This window comes from Clytia hemisphaerica, unplaced genomic scaffold (assembly GCF_902728285.1).
Source record: "Clytia hemisphaerica strain Z4C2 unplaced genomic scaffold, Clytia hemisphaerica genome assembly, whole genome shotgun sequence".
Taxonomy (NCBI): domain Eukaryota; kingdom Metazoa; phylum Cnidaria; class Hydrozoa; order Leptothecata; family Clytiidae; genus Clytia; species Clytia hemisphaerica.
In genome coordinates this window covers 1,008,605-1,025,002 of record NW_027103512.1, presented here as the reverse complement: position 1 = coordinate 1,025,002, position 16,398 = coordinate 1,008,605, and the positions used below count along the sequence as shown (strand labels likewise).

The 16,398-nt window shown below is 35.7% G+C and overlaps 1 protein-coding gene across 1 annotated transcript; it reads left to right on the top strand.

The window, feature by feature from the left end:
- Positions 1–6,373: 6,373 nt before the first annotated feature.
- On the top strand, positions 6,374–13,317 carry LOC136799266 (uncharacterized). The gene is made up of 3 exons (XM_067055960.1): positions 6,374–6,463; positions 11,435–11,510; positions 12,107–13,317. The coding sequence occupies exons 2-3, from the start codon at positions 11,469–11,471 to the stop codon at positions 12,830–12,832; spliced, it is 768 nt and encodes a 255-aa protein (XP_066912061.1). The 5' UTR covers positions 6,374–6,463; positions 11,435–11,468; the 3' UTR covers positions 12,833–13,317.
- Positions 13,318–16,398: the final 3,081 nt, after the last annotated feature.

Genomic DNA, 16,398 nt, shown 5'->3' with positions numbered 1-16,398 from the left:
ATGCTTCCATTGATTGCTGGCAGGTTTCTGACCTCCTCCCCCAACATTTAAGATGCGATAAGCATTAATCACTGAGGAAGAACTTCATGCTCTACCAACCATTCTATGGTTTTATTTTTAAAGTCGTGATTATAAACCTGTCTTTGTCAAAATAATTTTCGAAATCTTTCGATTCTTTTTGTTTTTGTACAAACTTTTTCTTTTGTGTTTTTATTGATAGCCTTAAAAGGCTTTATAATACTTTTAATATTTTCTAACATTCTGACTTTGGATCTTTTAGTCGTTTTACTTGATTTTAGGTAGTTTTATGTATATATTTTTGTCTGTTTAGCCAAAAAGATAATGTATTTTTCGTAACCAAGAATTCGTTGTTGTTACTTCTATAATAGTCACGCTGTTGGATATTTTATAGACACACTGTCTTTAATTTAACTACATGCGCAATATAATGTTATTTGTAACATGTCTCGTAATCCAGTTTTCAAGCCAAAACAAGACTAGCTAAATCTTTTTTGTATAATTCTGAAAGAACACTCAATTTGCATACAAAGTGGCTCTCATTGGAGAGTCTGTTAAATGACGCGCCTCACGCGCCCACGCGCCTTCCATTTATTGACGCGCCCACGCGACTTATTATCAACTCGCCCTAAATTTTTGACGTGCCTTACAGTATTACTACCTTAAATTTTTGTCACTTGCTCGTATATGAATGATTTGCGCAGAATCTTACAAGCTTTCCGAAAATATATTGAAAATAGTGTTACGAGTCCAAACTTTATTTTGTTGAATATTTTACTTCTTCGACCTCAATCAAACCCTGAATTTATATTGTATGATTTTCTTCATGGATTTTTCGAATGAAAATATTCTAGTAGGAGTTTCATTTATGAAATTTATGTTCAATGTTGTCCGATTATCTTTGACGACCACAGGCACACGCCATCATGATTAAGCTAAAAATCGACCTTGTAAATTTCATGATACCAATCGAATAGATCAACCAACAAAAACCCACCCACCCTTGGAAAAAAAATTCAACAATTTTGTTAACAATATAAGGGAAAAATAAGTCAGACAAATTAATTTGGAAATTAATACTACTTGACAAAGCTTACTATGCATCTTTAAATCAATAGTTTTAAAAGTATGCTTACGCATCAGCCCTATCTGACCAATAATAATGTAATGCCTATGTATACATTATAATTATAAAAGATTCAGATTGAAGGAAACTAATTGAAAGTTTTGTTACGAAAATGATGCTTGTAAAAACAAGTATGCTATGTTTGATTTATGAAAAAAGTTATTACCGAAAGCCAAATTCCCTTAACCCTATTCAAACTAGGCTTTTAGGGGCGGTTCAGAACTAGGGGGGGGGGGGGCTTTTCCTGTACCACCCCTTAACTTTTGATCTAGTGGGTCTTTTTGGATGAAATTTGGCACACAAGATCCTTGTGACGTAAGGTAACTTTTGACAAAAATATTTTTGATGACGTCACTCATCATGCCCAAAGTGAGCAAAAACCGAAAATTTCCTTTGTTCTTATAAATAGCTACTGTATTCTAACAAAGGCTTTAGAAAAAAGTTGCCTGAGTTTAAAATGCTTATTTTATCCTAAATATTCAATAAATTACGGTTTAAACGATATATTTGACAATGAAAATAAATTTGTATTGGAAAAGTGTCAATTTTTGTGACACCTTACTGTCAGAAATGTCATCATGCTCAAGGTGTGAAAGTATTTAGGTGTCAAATTTTTTTGTATTTTGAAGCTAAATAAAAGTTAGGAATTTACAGAAAATTTCACGGCAAAAGCTCTATTATTTCAGGAGCTATTAGCAATAGTTTGACCTCCGAACAGAAAGAGCCCCCCCCCCTAGTACGAATAGGGTTAAATCAAAAGTTATTGATTGGTTTCTTATAAAGACGATGCTTGAAAGAAAAATAGATATGCTCACGTTAAGCACAATTCCTTCCTGGCTTTGCTAAAGAACTAATTACCGAAAGCCTAATTCCCTCAAATCAAAAGTTATTGATTGGTTTCTTATAAAGACGATGCTTATAAGAAAAATAAATATGCCCACGTTAAGCACAGTCCCTTACTTGCTTTGAAAATACTGCTTACCGAAAGCCTAATCCCCTCAAATCAAAAGTTATTGATTGGTTTCTTATAAAGAAGATGCTTATAAGAAAAATAAATATGCTGACATTAAACACAATTCCTTACTTGCTTTGAAAAGAACTAATAGCGAGGTTAAATATCGGGTTTGCTCTAGAACACGTTTCCGTTCAGTTTCTCGTTCTAGAGCAAATCCGATATTTTTGCCCGGGGTATGTCTGCCTAGCTTTCGGGTTAGCCTGTAGAAAAGTGCCGTAGCGCGAACGAAGGCTTCAAAAATTCGTCCGTCGTCCTGAGTTATCTGCTGATACTTAACCTCAGGTTGCGTCGGTAATAAGGCAAGTAAGTAAGGCGCGTCAAAAATTTAGGGCACATCGATAATAAGGCGCGTAAGAAGGTGCGTCAAAACTTAAAGGCGCGTCGAAATTCAGGCGCGTAGGGCGCGTAAGGCGCGTGGGCGCGTAAGGCGCGTCATTTAACAGACTCACACTAAAGCTATATTTTTTAATCAAGCCCAAATCACGCCCTTTGATATGCTTATTTTTCCGAGAAAAAAAATAGTTCTTCTGTATGGAAAAGAAAAATTTAAATCTCAAGTACACAACCCATGATCAATGACCAATAACCAAAGCTCTCTGATATGTTATTGATTATCTTATTTTTCACCAAATCCAGTGTTCAGTATGCTTATAAAACGTCATGCTTAGATAATAAAAGCATGTATTCGGATATGTTATACAGGTTTTTGTATATAATATACACGTTTTTTCTTTTATTAGAACCCAGTTTATAAGAACATTGAGGCTGAAATTCGTCGAAAAATTAAGAACATCGTAAGAACATGCCCAGCCTCAGTTTGGAAAAAAATGACAAGAAACTACAATTTTTTCCTCTTTTCAAGCAGTTTTAAACAAACTAAGGAATGGATTTTCTAAATCGAGAGTCGAATATTGTCCAAATTTTACCGATTTTAAGTGCTCTTTATTTTGCATGATATTGTCGATTTAGAGTCGTCTGAAAATTTAAGAACGCATCTAAGAACATGTCAGGCTGAAAATTGCTAAAAAAATAAGCACATCCAGGCTCAGCCAAATTTTAGGTGTTCTAATAAAAAAACGTGTATGGAGAACTAATTATTTTGAAACCAACTTTTGCGGTGTGAGGTGAGAGTACGAGTACTCTTAGGTGCCAAATAAACGGGAGGGGGTTCATCCGGGGGTTCGATTAAACGGGGGGGGGGGGGTTGGAAAATTTTCGAAATTTAAATAAACGGGGGGTACCTAACTGCCAGGAAGGTTGGAGATTGTACTTAACTGAAAACCCAAAAATAAGATATATTCTTAAAAATTAATAAACGGGGGGGTCCTAATAAGGTCCGGGGGGTTGGAAATTTTTCGAAAAATTAACAAGCGGGGGGGCGTTTATTTGGCACCTAAGAGTGTGTGGGTATGTGAGGAAATTGTGTTCTTTGCTAATTTAATGGGAAAGATTTTCGCGAGGATTAAAATTCGCGGTTGAGCTCATCTGTGATTACGATTTTGCGGGAACTTAATTTCGCGGATGGCACAATCGGCGGGAGTCAATATTTTCACGATTTTGTGCCTTTTACTGCCCATTCATGCATGTTGTTTGTTATTAGCGCTTCTTTGATTTCGCGGATAAGGCCTTTCTAAATTTCCATTTGGACTTAATCTCGCGAATGACACCCATTTTGGCAATTATTTTTGCATTGTCCATGATAGTTTTACAGATTTTTGAGAAAAAAACGTATCAAATATCGGTGGGATTAATTTTCGCAATAGTTACCTAAAGAAATTTAAAAACCCGACCTAAAAATTCCCGCAGAAATCAGCCCTTAAAGCTACTTATTTTCATTTAAAGGACTATTATGAGTTAGTAAAAGAAACAATTTAAATGAAATGACTTGATTGATTTTTCACTAATCAATCGAAAACGTTCACATCACTCGTTTTTGATATTCGAATTAACCTGCTGAAAAGAAATTAACACTAAGACTAAAAATTTTTAATAGAATAAGGAGAATAACATTAAAAGGATTTCCCGAAAACCCTAAGAGAAAGTTGACGTCAAACACCATTTCTTTAAGCTATGCAGACAAACAATAGCGTTAAAAGCGTGGTATACCACGTGCTTAATTTGATTATCAGAGAGTTGCAGAATTTTATACGAGCTTTAACGTCATCTCAATTTGTTTCCATCGATACCGAAATCAAAACAAGGACATGTTAGAGAATGAACATACTATATAACTCACAGATATCATATTCATTTACACACTAGATAGGCTAGTAAGCCTAAGCCTTTTCTTCTGCTCGCAGATTTCCCGTGGAAGTGTCTAGTTTTAAGTCGACTAAGTCGCCATGATGTTTTCTAATTTGGCTTAGATCTTCGTACGTTCAAATTTCAAAACATTCGAATTGCGCTGTGGACAATCTGAATTGATAACAAGGGCAATCTATATTAAACCGACCTCGACTTCGACCTCGACCCTGACCCTGGAAAAAGACCAACCCTTGACCCTTTGAAAAAGGCCGACCTTCGACCCAAATTCAACTAAAAGCCGACCCGTTTTATTTGCAATGCTTTAAAATGAGATTGACATATCCTAATGTTAAAAATTGAGCAGACAAGCAGGGGGTGGGATACATTATTTATAAGAATATGTCAACCTCGCCCCCCCCCCCCGGGTCGTATCAGCGAGTTTATGCAAGGACACGGTAAGGTTCTAATTTGAGTACATCCTGACCAGCTGAGGACGACGGTAAATCAGCAATTTTACCGTCCTCGATTTTGCGGGGCGGAATTGCGGGTTTTTCCAAATCGCTTCAGTCACCCTACCGTCCTCAAAAGTGCAAATACATAAACTCGGTATTATCTACTTTTTTGATGCTTTACTATGATTAGAAGATAATAAATCTCTCGTGTCGTCAACGTGTTTCAACTTTAAGTCTTCTAACGATCTGAAAAAAAAATACTTATAAAAGTCGTTAAAGCATATTTTTACCCAGTGTCGGCTTTTTATTGTATTTTGGTCGAAAGTCGGCTTTTTCCAAGGGTCGGCCTTTTTCCAGGTTCAGGGTCGAGGTTGAGGTCGGGTTAATATAGATTGCCGATAACAAGATGGCGGACTAGTCAGCTCGAAACTGAACACGCATACTTTTATATGGGAAGCCTGATCCAGTCAAGTAGTTAAAGATCAGTGATAAAACCCTATCTTAATGTGGTTGAACATAATAGAGTTTGTAAGTTAGGGAAGGAATTTATGTGTACGTGCTTCTCACACAAACGTTAGAATATGGCGGAAGATCAACTATCTTAAAAATTTTAAAACATTTTAGAACCATGTTACTTTTATGACACCGTTGAATTCATTTGTACATACCAAATTTGACTTTAAGCTATTAATCTTAGGTGCCAAATAAACGGGGGGTCGAATAAACGGGGGGGTTGGAAAAATTTTCAAATTAAATCAACGGGGGGCCGAATTACCGGGGGGGTTGGAAAATGGACCTTTAAAAACCCTAAAAAGGGTCAAAATAGACTAAATTTAGGCTGTTCAGGGTAAAACAAGGAACTTTCCTTTTGGTAGCTGGGAATTTTTTCAAAAGTTAATAAACGGGGGGGTCCTAATAAGGTCCGGGAGGGTTGGAAAAAAATCGAAAAATTAACAAGCGCCTCCGGGGGCGTTTATTTGGCACTTAAAAGTAGGTCAGAGAACCTCATCATCGGGCATTGACACAATGTGCTATTTCTAAAACCCCCATGTTGAGGGCGCACCTTATCTAGATAATACGCAGGACAATCGTGCCATTGTCATAATAAACGGGGATAGGATATTTTACGTGGATAACCTGATGACCTAGCACTTTTACGTTAGTCTTATGATCATTTTCATAGGATCTACACCGGCTAACGCAGCTACCTATAAACCTACCTATAACCTCTAAGACCGCTCGGCTATTCAGGTTTCTGGAAACGCAAGAAAATCGATTTTAGGTAAAAACATTGAAATCTTTTTTTAACTTGAAAAATCGAACCACTGTGCGGATTTGGGACAGGCTACCGAAAATAACGTTTAAGTGTAAGACCTGTCTAAAATCATTCGTGACCCTTTGTCCCTTTAGTATGCAAGCCTCTTTTAAATGAATAGCCTTAAAATAAGGTAATTAAGATTTAAAATTAAGTATTAGAAAGCTCATTAAGTATTTTATTGTCTAGTCAACAAATTAAAAGCTTATAAATAGAGGGGAGTGTCAGACACTAGTTCGCAGATCAAGATCAACTGGCTCTGGTTAAGGAAGCAGAACTCTACGTACAAAATGGTAAGGTTATATTTGTATTGCATTCTCGACCTTGGTCCGACAAGGCTGACACGTAAAATTGTTTCATTGTCAGTGTAACGTTAACGTGCATTATATGGTTGGAAAGTAGCTTCATTGGTACGGGAGGGTACCTATATTTAAGGGCGTCCCTATAAATAGGGATTTTTGCTTACTAGATCGGGTTTCTTTCCGATCTAGTAGAAAATAAGCTAGCTGCTGAATGGACCTACCTGATGATGAAAGTTAGATAGCAATGCGAGGAAAAAAATGAAAAAAATCAGTCAGAAATTATAGCGTTTAGCGAAAATGCATAACGCAATAAGTTCATCATTGATTGATGATGGGGGAGAGGGAAGGGTTGTAGGGAAAAAAATAAATAGAAAGTTCTGGTCGCAAAAATCAGTTTTATTGACAATTGAATCGTGCTTGATGGTGAGCATTGTTATCAATAATGTTTTTGTGTGAAAAATCCAATGAAAATCTGCAAAAACGGCGATTTCCGGCATTTTCGGCCGGAAAAGAATTTTTCTCAAAAATCGGACTCAACCAAGTTTTGGGCATCGCTAATACGCATCTTTCTGCATAAAAAATCAGAAAAAACTAATGATGAAATCTCGAGAAAATGCCAAAAAACCGGTTTTTCCGGCATATTTCCAGCGTTTTCGGCTGGAAATTATTTTTTTTTGAAAATCAGGCTCCGTTACATTTTGGGCATTACCATTTTGCATCATTGTGCCAAAAATCAGAAAAAACTAATGAGCCAATCTCGAGAAAAGCTGGTAACAGACGGACGGACGGACGGACAGACGAATGAACGAACGAACGTACGAACGAACGGACAAAGGTTAATTTATAGGACCTCCAGGTAGGTCCAAAAAGTATTAAAAGGTTAATTCCATGAAATAATATACCATCAGTTTCACACTTTATGCGATCATCAGCAAATTTATATACTTTTTAAAATAATCCTTACAAACGTGAACAAGACGACTTATAGTCGAAAATTTCGCCTTTTATACGATTATTAAATAGATAAAATAAAGAATTAAAAGCCCGAGGTACAAGTCAGAATCGAATAGACGAAAAAATTACCCTTAGAGAGACATGTCTGGTAAAGATCAAAGAGAGCAAAATAATCAATACAAAATTCCAGCATCAGAACAATGATAAGAAACACGAATGTACACTTAATAAAATAATTATGCATTAATGTGTCAAATTTTTATAATGCTGGAGTTTTTACTTATTCAACATGACATCCTAACTAGCAAAAGGTCTTTATATAATGAAAAACTCAAGCATCACAACATGCCCCACAGTAAGTTAGTCTAATGTCTAACTTATACTGTGGGGTACTTTCTGTTTGAAAAAATAAGAATTACTGATTTTTACTATTTATTTCTTGCTTAGCAGTCAGAGAAATAAAAGATCTTTTGTCAATACTCCTTTAAGCTAACACGACTGCCTATTGTACTTATTACGAAAGCTTAAATTTATGATACCTCTATACTTAGTAAATGCAAGTAAAACCAGCAGGAAATTAGATATTACCTGATGTATAAGTTTTGTTCATATTGGCTATGAAGTATAATGGTTTTATTTCTGTCGTACGGAGCAAATAATTTCTGGCCTGAATGGCTGGAGTAATTTAATATGCAGAATTTGGTCAATAGGTCATAGGTTGACGCGTTTTTCCAAACAACTATGTCGACATAATAGGCCAGCTGGTAACACACGAAAGCATATTTAGTATAAACACGTGTAACACGTGATATTTCCTTATTATTGTTGTTTTAATGCTGGATTCAGTGGAGTTGTTGATTATATAATCGTTTGGGATAACGTGACAACCTATTGACTCAATTCCGCATATCGAATTACTCCACCCATCCGGGCCAGAAATTACCGTAAAGTCGGGTAACTTGCATCAGTGGAGGGAAACTTGCGTAGCCATCATCAAATGACTGAACAATCAAAGCGGCAAAACTTCAAAACAAATGAACTCACAGCTATACTGTACCATTTTTGTTTTGATTTAATTGTGTATTTTATTGACCAACCGAGTCATAACATTTGGTTTTCTACACCGTGTTAGTTATACTTTCGTTTTCTAATTTTTTTTCCGAGGACACCGCCGCGAAAGGTTATCGTAATACTTTCGCTAGGCGAAATTAATAAAACTTTCCCCGATGGAAAAAAACACTCGAATTTCAGGCCAATTGTAAATATGAGAATCCCTCGTCCCCACTATGAAATTTCATTTCTAAAGTCTTTCTTATTCGCTGAAAACTATTTGCAGAGTTTGGCAGTTTTTCTCGAGACCTCAAGTCAAGTTCATGTGCGGAAAATAAGGTTTTCAACTGTCAGAAAAAGGGCCCGCCTGGTGCGTACTAGTTTTTAAACTCGACCAATTTTCTCAATTTTTAGCCTTTTTGGAGCAAATTTTCCAGGTGTACTTTAATAGATTTAACACAACGTTGTTTTAATGTCCATCTAACGTTCATAACGTCCATATATGGATAACGTAAATGAACGTAGAAACAATGTTGTGTGCCAGCTGGGATGCGTAGGATTTATATTAATATTTATGAGTATCTATCCCGGGGGTGGGGGGTACTTAGGCAAAATGGGTGCCGGGTATGTGCGAGCCATAAGGGTACGTTTTTTCAAACCTCGAAAGTCTCTGAAAGGGGTACAAATTCATAAGTTAGTCTCTGAAAGGGTCCCAAAATCACGAAAATCGAAAATTTTTCTCTCAAAGGGTCACGATTTCCAGAAATTTTGACCGAAATTTGGTGAAAATCAAACCAAAATTTAGGAAAGAGTCTCTCAAAGGGTCCCAAAATCATCATTGTCTCTCAAAGGAAGGGTCGATTTTCGATTTTCGGCAGCGTTATGGACGTTAGATGAACGTTGAAATAACGTTGTGTCCCAAATGGGAAGCGTGTCGATGGCAAAATCCACATCTGGTAACAATTTATTCTATCACTGTATCTTCTGAACTAGTCATAGCTTTCACTAAATGCCCCCACATAAAGATCATGTCATGCACTTATAAAGCTTTAATGCTTTAAATATTAAACATTAAAAAATAATCAGGAATAATTGATTGATTTAATTATTCATTAATTGGTTGATTGATTGATTGATTGATTGATTGATTGATTGATTTATTGATCGATTGAGGCGTTTGCTTGAAAAAAAAATTATATTCCATTATAAAAAAATACATACTTGAAGAATTCATGCAGCTTGATAAAATTTAAGGAAAAGCTGGAAAAGCCTCTCAAAAATATATTTAAAAAGTTATGGTATCATTATCTTACTGATTTTCACATCTCCTGTTTGTTTGTTTTTTCTCCTAGTTTCTTTCTTATAACGATATATGTCATGATTATTATTCACTAAATAGACCTTTTCTAATAATGTCGCAGACATCTTAGATTGTAGGCAAAATATATGGACATACGCAGTGAATAAATCCACAAGGTAACCAATCAGAAATAGCTTGTTTTTTTTTCATTGGCTGCTATATTTCAACATTTCTCTATTGCTACTTTGCCTAATAAACAATAGTCAAGAGGATACTGCGTATAAAATTTATCAAAAAGTTCTGCGCCATCTTAAGTTGGGTGAAATAGAAACTCACTTATCCTAGTTAAGGCCCGGGCTCCACTAGCGTATGCTGTGATTGCACTTCTCAAGCAAAATCTTCTATGTTGTTGGTACCAAAAGAAAAGTAAAGGAATGCCATTGTGGTTCATTCAGACGTACAGTCGAGAAAAGTTAAAATGCGCCTAAATTTCTTTTCAAGTGCATAGTCCTTTTTCATGATGCAATCTTTTCTCCAAGCTGATCGCAGCGCAGACAATGAAGAGTTGTGCCTTCAGGAAGCTAGACTTTTTGAGTTTATACCTAGCGATATAATTTCCCTTTATGGTGTCTCTGTATGACTGTCTGTGTACTTAGTCTAACCACCGTTAAATGCCTTCGGGAAGGTCTCTCCTAACTTAGAAAGCCAGAATTTGGAGCTATTTCACCAAACCACTGGAGCGTAAGTTATTTAGGCTATCACAACTGCATGAAAAAGTTTAACGTGCGCATGTAAAGTTTAACGAGTAAACAAACTTTTTTTCAGGTTTTAAAAACACTCTAAGTGAGGTAAATTATTTTGAAGACCAAAAGAAAAAGTCAACCACGTTTGGATTCAACTTTACATATGCGTACATTCATCTTTTTTGTACTTTGCCGGTTGTTTTACTAAGTTAAGAAGGACTTTCTGGAGTTACGACCATATGATGGTATTTAAAGCTCAAGAAGCCCTATAAACAATAAAGGTAGTTATCAATAAAATGACAGACAAAAATAAATTAGAGTTTAGAGTTTGAACAAAAATTTCAAATGCACATTTGAAAACTTAAGCAAATTTCTTTAAAGATTCTGGAAAAAGAATTGAAATCATTGCTGAAGTGAACTTCTGACTAAATTACAGTAGTTAGTATTCAGTTTCAAAGACAAGAAACAAAATTTGACATACAAAACACTTTTTCTAGTCAATGAATCAGCATCATCACAACCAGTCTGCCATTTTGTTTGTTTTGATTTGCACAAGTAATATTGTAATTCGTGTTATATCATACACTGTTTTGATTTGCATTTATAACACTCGCTTCAGCTTTTCAAAGGTAAATCAAAACTAAAATTGTAATATGTAATAATGATAATACCATAATATAACGTAATATGAAAATATGTAGACTACCGTCCCGGAAAAAAACCGAACATTTACGGAAGAGACTAACTACGGATATGCTTACGCGACAACAAAACAATTCGCAAAATTTTGAGATTCCAGTCCAATATCTATGCGTGAAACTATGAGAGCCTCCTCGTCGCTACGCTCCTGCGGGGGCAATAAATTTGAGGAAACAATTCAAAAGAAATTTCATTTTTTAATTTTAAATCGTTTAGATCAACTGAAGGATTGGAGAAGACCAGATTAACAATGAAGTTATTATTGTTCGTAACTGTCGCCTTTGCATTTCATGTAAGTATTCAATAAATCTAAATTTTTATGGGATTTTTGGACTCTTGCGATGTCTATGATCAAGCTCTTTGCTGGTTTGTTTGTGCAATCCGGAAATTTTAACATTTTAGTCGAATTGATTTAAGGTCATTCCTTCAATTTCAGACCACGTTCACACGTGACGGTTCCGTATTGTTCTGAAGCGAAATGAAGCTATTCTATTGGTCAATTTTCGGACCAACGTCATTTCTAACCAATAGAATAGTTTTTTTTCCGGAACAATAGAGAATCGTCACGTGCGAACATGGTCTAAGAATCGGCTGAAATGAGACAATTTAGAGTCTATTTCTGGACCTTGTACATATAACATAAAGGCTACATGTTTTTTTTATAAGCAAGTGTCTGTCCCTATGACAGGCTCGCATTATGCTTAGCATTCTATTGTTCTCAAACAATAGAGCCATTGTTTAGGTACCAAAAACTGAGCCTGCATATGCTTATAAACGTTATGCTTATAAAAGAAAAAACATGTAGTACTCCACCTGGGACACCCGTCTGGTTGGAGGTGGGTGCGAGATTTCTAGTCATAATTAACATATTTTGTATTATTTTCCAAGGTGAGCGAATGTTCGGCAACATGCCAGCAAATATTGCAGTCCAACCCAAACGCGCAAAGTGGTATTCACACCATCTACTTACCATCAGGAGCATATCAAATGTATTGTGAAATGGGTATAAACGGTGGTGGCTACACGTTTATCCCGAATGAAGCTGTTGCCTTAATGACACCCCAAGATATTAACATCTTGTTCCGAAACAAACAAGATGTCTTATTGCGATTAGCAAATGTTGATGGGACACAACCGTTCACTGTGATCAAACCGAGACGTGCAAACGGTCTTTCTGTCCAATTGTCCTCGTATACAGGTTACACAAAGCCTGTTAACAGACATCTAGGACCGTATGTCTTTTTTGGCACCCATCCATTCGTGCATTCACACGCAGGTCAGACTCTCGGCTTCATCTCCAACCATCGACATGTCACCTATAAGAATTGCGGAAAAGGCGTTGGAGCAAATAATCTGTTCGCTTTTTTCCCGAATCCTAAAGAACGTCCAGTATCCAATTATCACATTACCAATTTGGTTTACGAGAGACAAGGTGTTGCTGTTGATTGGAGAGCTACTGCTAAGAGACCACAATCCACCAGAAGAATCCCTGAAAATTTCTTCATGTTCACCGAAATGCATTTTGGGGGATGTGGAACATACACGTCAAGTGACCGATGGGTATTCTCTGGTACCAAACATCGTGCATTAGGAGTTGCAATCGGACTGAAATAAAATGTGTCGTGTTACAATGAAATTCTGAACCCACTACCAAATTGACCCTTGGATTTGTGCAGACGCCTGAGGTTACATAATCTCAGGAAGCCATTTATCCCCTTCCCCATTTCCCCATATTTGCATGATTGAAGTCAATATCAAAGTATATTTGCTCCTCAGAAGGCTAATTGCCATTACTGTACCCCTATTTGTTTGACCCTAATTACCTTCCTGTTAAGCCTTCCTTATGTGTTATTTTACGACTTTGTTATTTTGATATGCTAATGCTAACGCCATTAACCCCAACCCATTATGTAATCAGGCAATTAACATTTATTTTAGGAGTAGGACCTAGTATATATAGAGGTCAAATTTTCTTTGTAAGTAGACAAGTAGACAAGTGAAGTTATTTCAACCTTCATCGATTTATTTTCAAAGTGTAAGTGTAACATTTTTTTGTATCTATAGGAGCTGGTTATGTTAAAGATTATTTTTGTAGGGAACTAACTTTGTCTCAAAGTCCATTCTGCACTCGTCTCCCTTTTATTTTAATGTATACTCTATCTGATCATGAAATTAAGTTCAGATGGAGGGCTCGGAAATCCCATTACACCATGTACCCATTGAACCAAGTTTTGTTTGATTATAGATTCTCTGTGTTAGACTGTTTCGGCACTATCAACGTTTTCTTTCTTTGAGTTTGAACTTCTTAAAAGATGAATCACAATGTTTTCAAATCATTTCGACCAATTTATCTAAAACCCCTTTTCAGATTTTCTTTGTTTTGATAAAAATTAGATTTTGTAAAGGTAATACAGGTAGGGCCTCGACAAATGTAATGAACATAAATGGTGCAGGATTCGTTGATTCATTACCTATAAATGGGAACTACTCACTAATTTTTGTCTTACTCTACGGTCCAGAATATAAGGGGTTTCGAATAAAAGGGGAGGGTCCGATATTGCGGTAAAATATAATATATAAACGGGTGGCGGTTGATTAAAATTAGGGAGAGTGTTTGAAAGTCTTCTTCAAATGTTCTTCAAGAACAAAAAAAAATGAACAAGACACAAGTATATGCTAATTCGAGAAAATAGAGAGACCTTTGGTTGACCAAAATTTTTTTGTCAAAATCAATGGACGGGGGGGGGTCCTTACAAGAACTAAAGTCCGGGAAGTCCAAAAACTTTTCGAAAAGAGTATATAATTTAAGGATAAGCATAAGCAAGCACTCTTCCCAAGCGTTCTGTGTAGACAACACACCTAGTGTATGTTTCTATCTAAAACAAGACGACTTAAATTCGAAAATTTCGCATAATATTTGAACATAAACGATCAGCATTATGCATTATATATTTTGAATGAAGCGTTACACAAAAAATACACATTGTATTACAGGTCGTAAATACCCTGTTTTCTTAAGAAAAATCTCAATCCATTAAGAACAAAAAAAGATTCCTAAAAAAATGAGACTAAAAAAATCCTTTTTATATATACTCTTAGGTTCCAAATAAACGGGGGGGTTCGAATAAACGGGGGGGTTGGAAAATTTTCTAGATTTTAATAAACGGGGGGGACCTTATTGCCGGGGGGGTTGGAAATTGTAATTCTGAAACCCAAAAATAAGGTAAAAATAGGCTAAAATCAGGCTATTTAGAGCAAAATAAGGGGCCTTCTCTTTGACAGCTGAAAATATTCTTAGAGATTAATAAACGGGGGGGTCCTAATAAGGTCCGGGGGGGTTGGCAAATTTTCGAAAAATTAACAAGCGGGGGGGCCCGTTTATTTGGAACCTAAGAGTAAGCGTAAAAAAATCTTTCAATTCAGAAGAATAATTCAGAGAACTGTAATAAACTTGAGAAAATGAATTTTAAAATTCTTTGAAAATGAAGAAGAAAAAAAGAACTTTTCATTCTTTGATGCCAGAAACTTCATTTTGTGCTTCACTTGGGCAAAGTACCATCAAAATCATAGGCAAAAAAACAGTTGAGTTGTTGAGCTCCAGCTTCTGGACTAGAAAATAGCAGGGTAAAAACTAGCCAACTTTATAAGCTTTAAAGAAATAATACTCCTTGAGATTAAAATTTGGCTATTTTTGCCAAAAACTTCCAAAATCTCAATATGCAATAATCCATATGAAAATATATTAAGAAAAGCTTGTAACTTAAGGATACAATAACTTCGGTCAAGATTTATTTACCACTGTTACTCAAATTTTCCCACCAGATACAAATTGACTTAAACCTCACTTATAAAGTAATACAATTATTCTTCTGATGCTGTAATAGACCTTTAAAATTATTTAATTAATTATTTCTAGGTTGACCGTAAACCTTACAAAATCATAAAATAAATGTTTACACACAAGTGAAAGTAGTAAAGTGCTAAAAACAGTAAAAGAATCAATATTATACGTAATCGATTAATGGCCCTTCTAGCAAATCACAACAATGACTCCTTTGTACCGTCAACTGCTCTAACTTGGGACGATTGGTCGAAACATGGGACTGTTGCTCTACTCTACCATTTAACTTCATTTGAGGGGCTATGCATTAGCCTCCACTGACGCAAGTTACCCGATCTCACAGTAGTTTGACAGTTCGATTACGAAAATGATCGCTGAATTTCAATTAACTTCTAAAGAATACTTGCTAAAACTGACTGTTTGTCACAACTGGTTTCACTATTAACACATTACTATCTGGTGAAACAAGGAAAAAAATATCATACTTGTGCTGTTCGTAGTTTTAGTGAAGAAGAGGCAGGGTTTTATGTTGTGAAAAAGTAACTCTTTTTATTCTACTTACTGAGCATTATCAATTTATTGGTGCATTCAGTAACTACACAAACATAAAATACTTAGTAGTAAACGAATAATAAACCTCTTTAGATACTCTACAAAAGGCCAGAAAACATGATAAAAATTGATACAGCAGCAGCAAGTTTCAAAAGCAGCCATTAAAAAGCGGCTAGTTCGAAACGCAGGTCACAGGTCACAGGTCAACAGGTCACAGGTCACAGGTCAGTGATGACAGGTTGACTCTAATCAATGTCATTGCAGAGGAAAATGTTTGGAAAACACAAAGAATTATCAAAAACATAATTCTCAAGCAATTTCATCCATATAATACCATTTCAAACATCAAAATTTAACCATGTGCTTTTATCGATCTTTCGCAGTTTGCGCCGTGTATAACGCAGACCAGAAAATTTAAAACCATATTATACGTATAACAGGTATATTACATATTGTAATGTTTGTAATGTTATATGATGGTTACATATAATAAAACTCATCGCTCTAAAACTACCTTCTCAGAGAACTCACGAGCTTCTGATTGGTGTAATTTTATATCCAGCCATATTGTTATCATCACATTCGGTATGCTAAATATTTTTGGTGTTTTTCTCTTGTAAGACATGATATTTTGTGATTCTGTCAACATTTTTGTCAAAAATTGTCATTAAGTCATTAAAATAACAATTGAATGATTAATTAGTTTCATCCTTCTAAAACCACTCTCTTAGGGACCTCACAAGCTTCTGATTGGTGCCGTTTTATATCCATTCACACTATCAACATC

Coding starts and splice junctions, on each gene's coding strand:
- LOC136799266 (XM_067055960.1), top strand. CDS start 11,469: ATGAAGTTATTATTGTTCGTAACTGTCGCCTTTGCATTTCAT. Junction 11,511..12,106: donor CTGTCGCCTTTGCATTTCAT/GTAAGTATTCAA, acceptor TTATTTTCCAAG/GTGAGCGAATGTTCGGCAAC.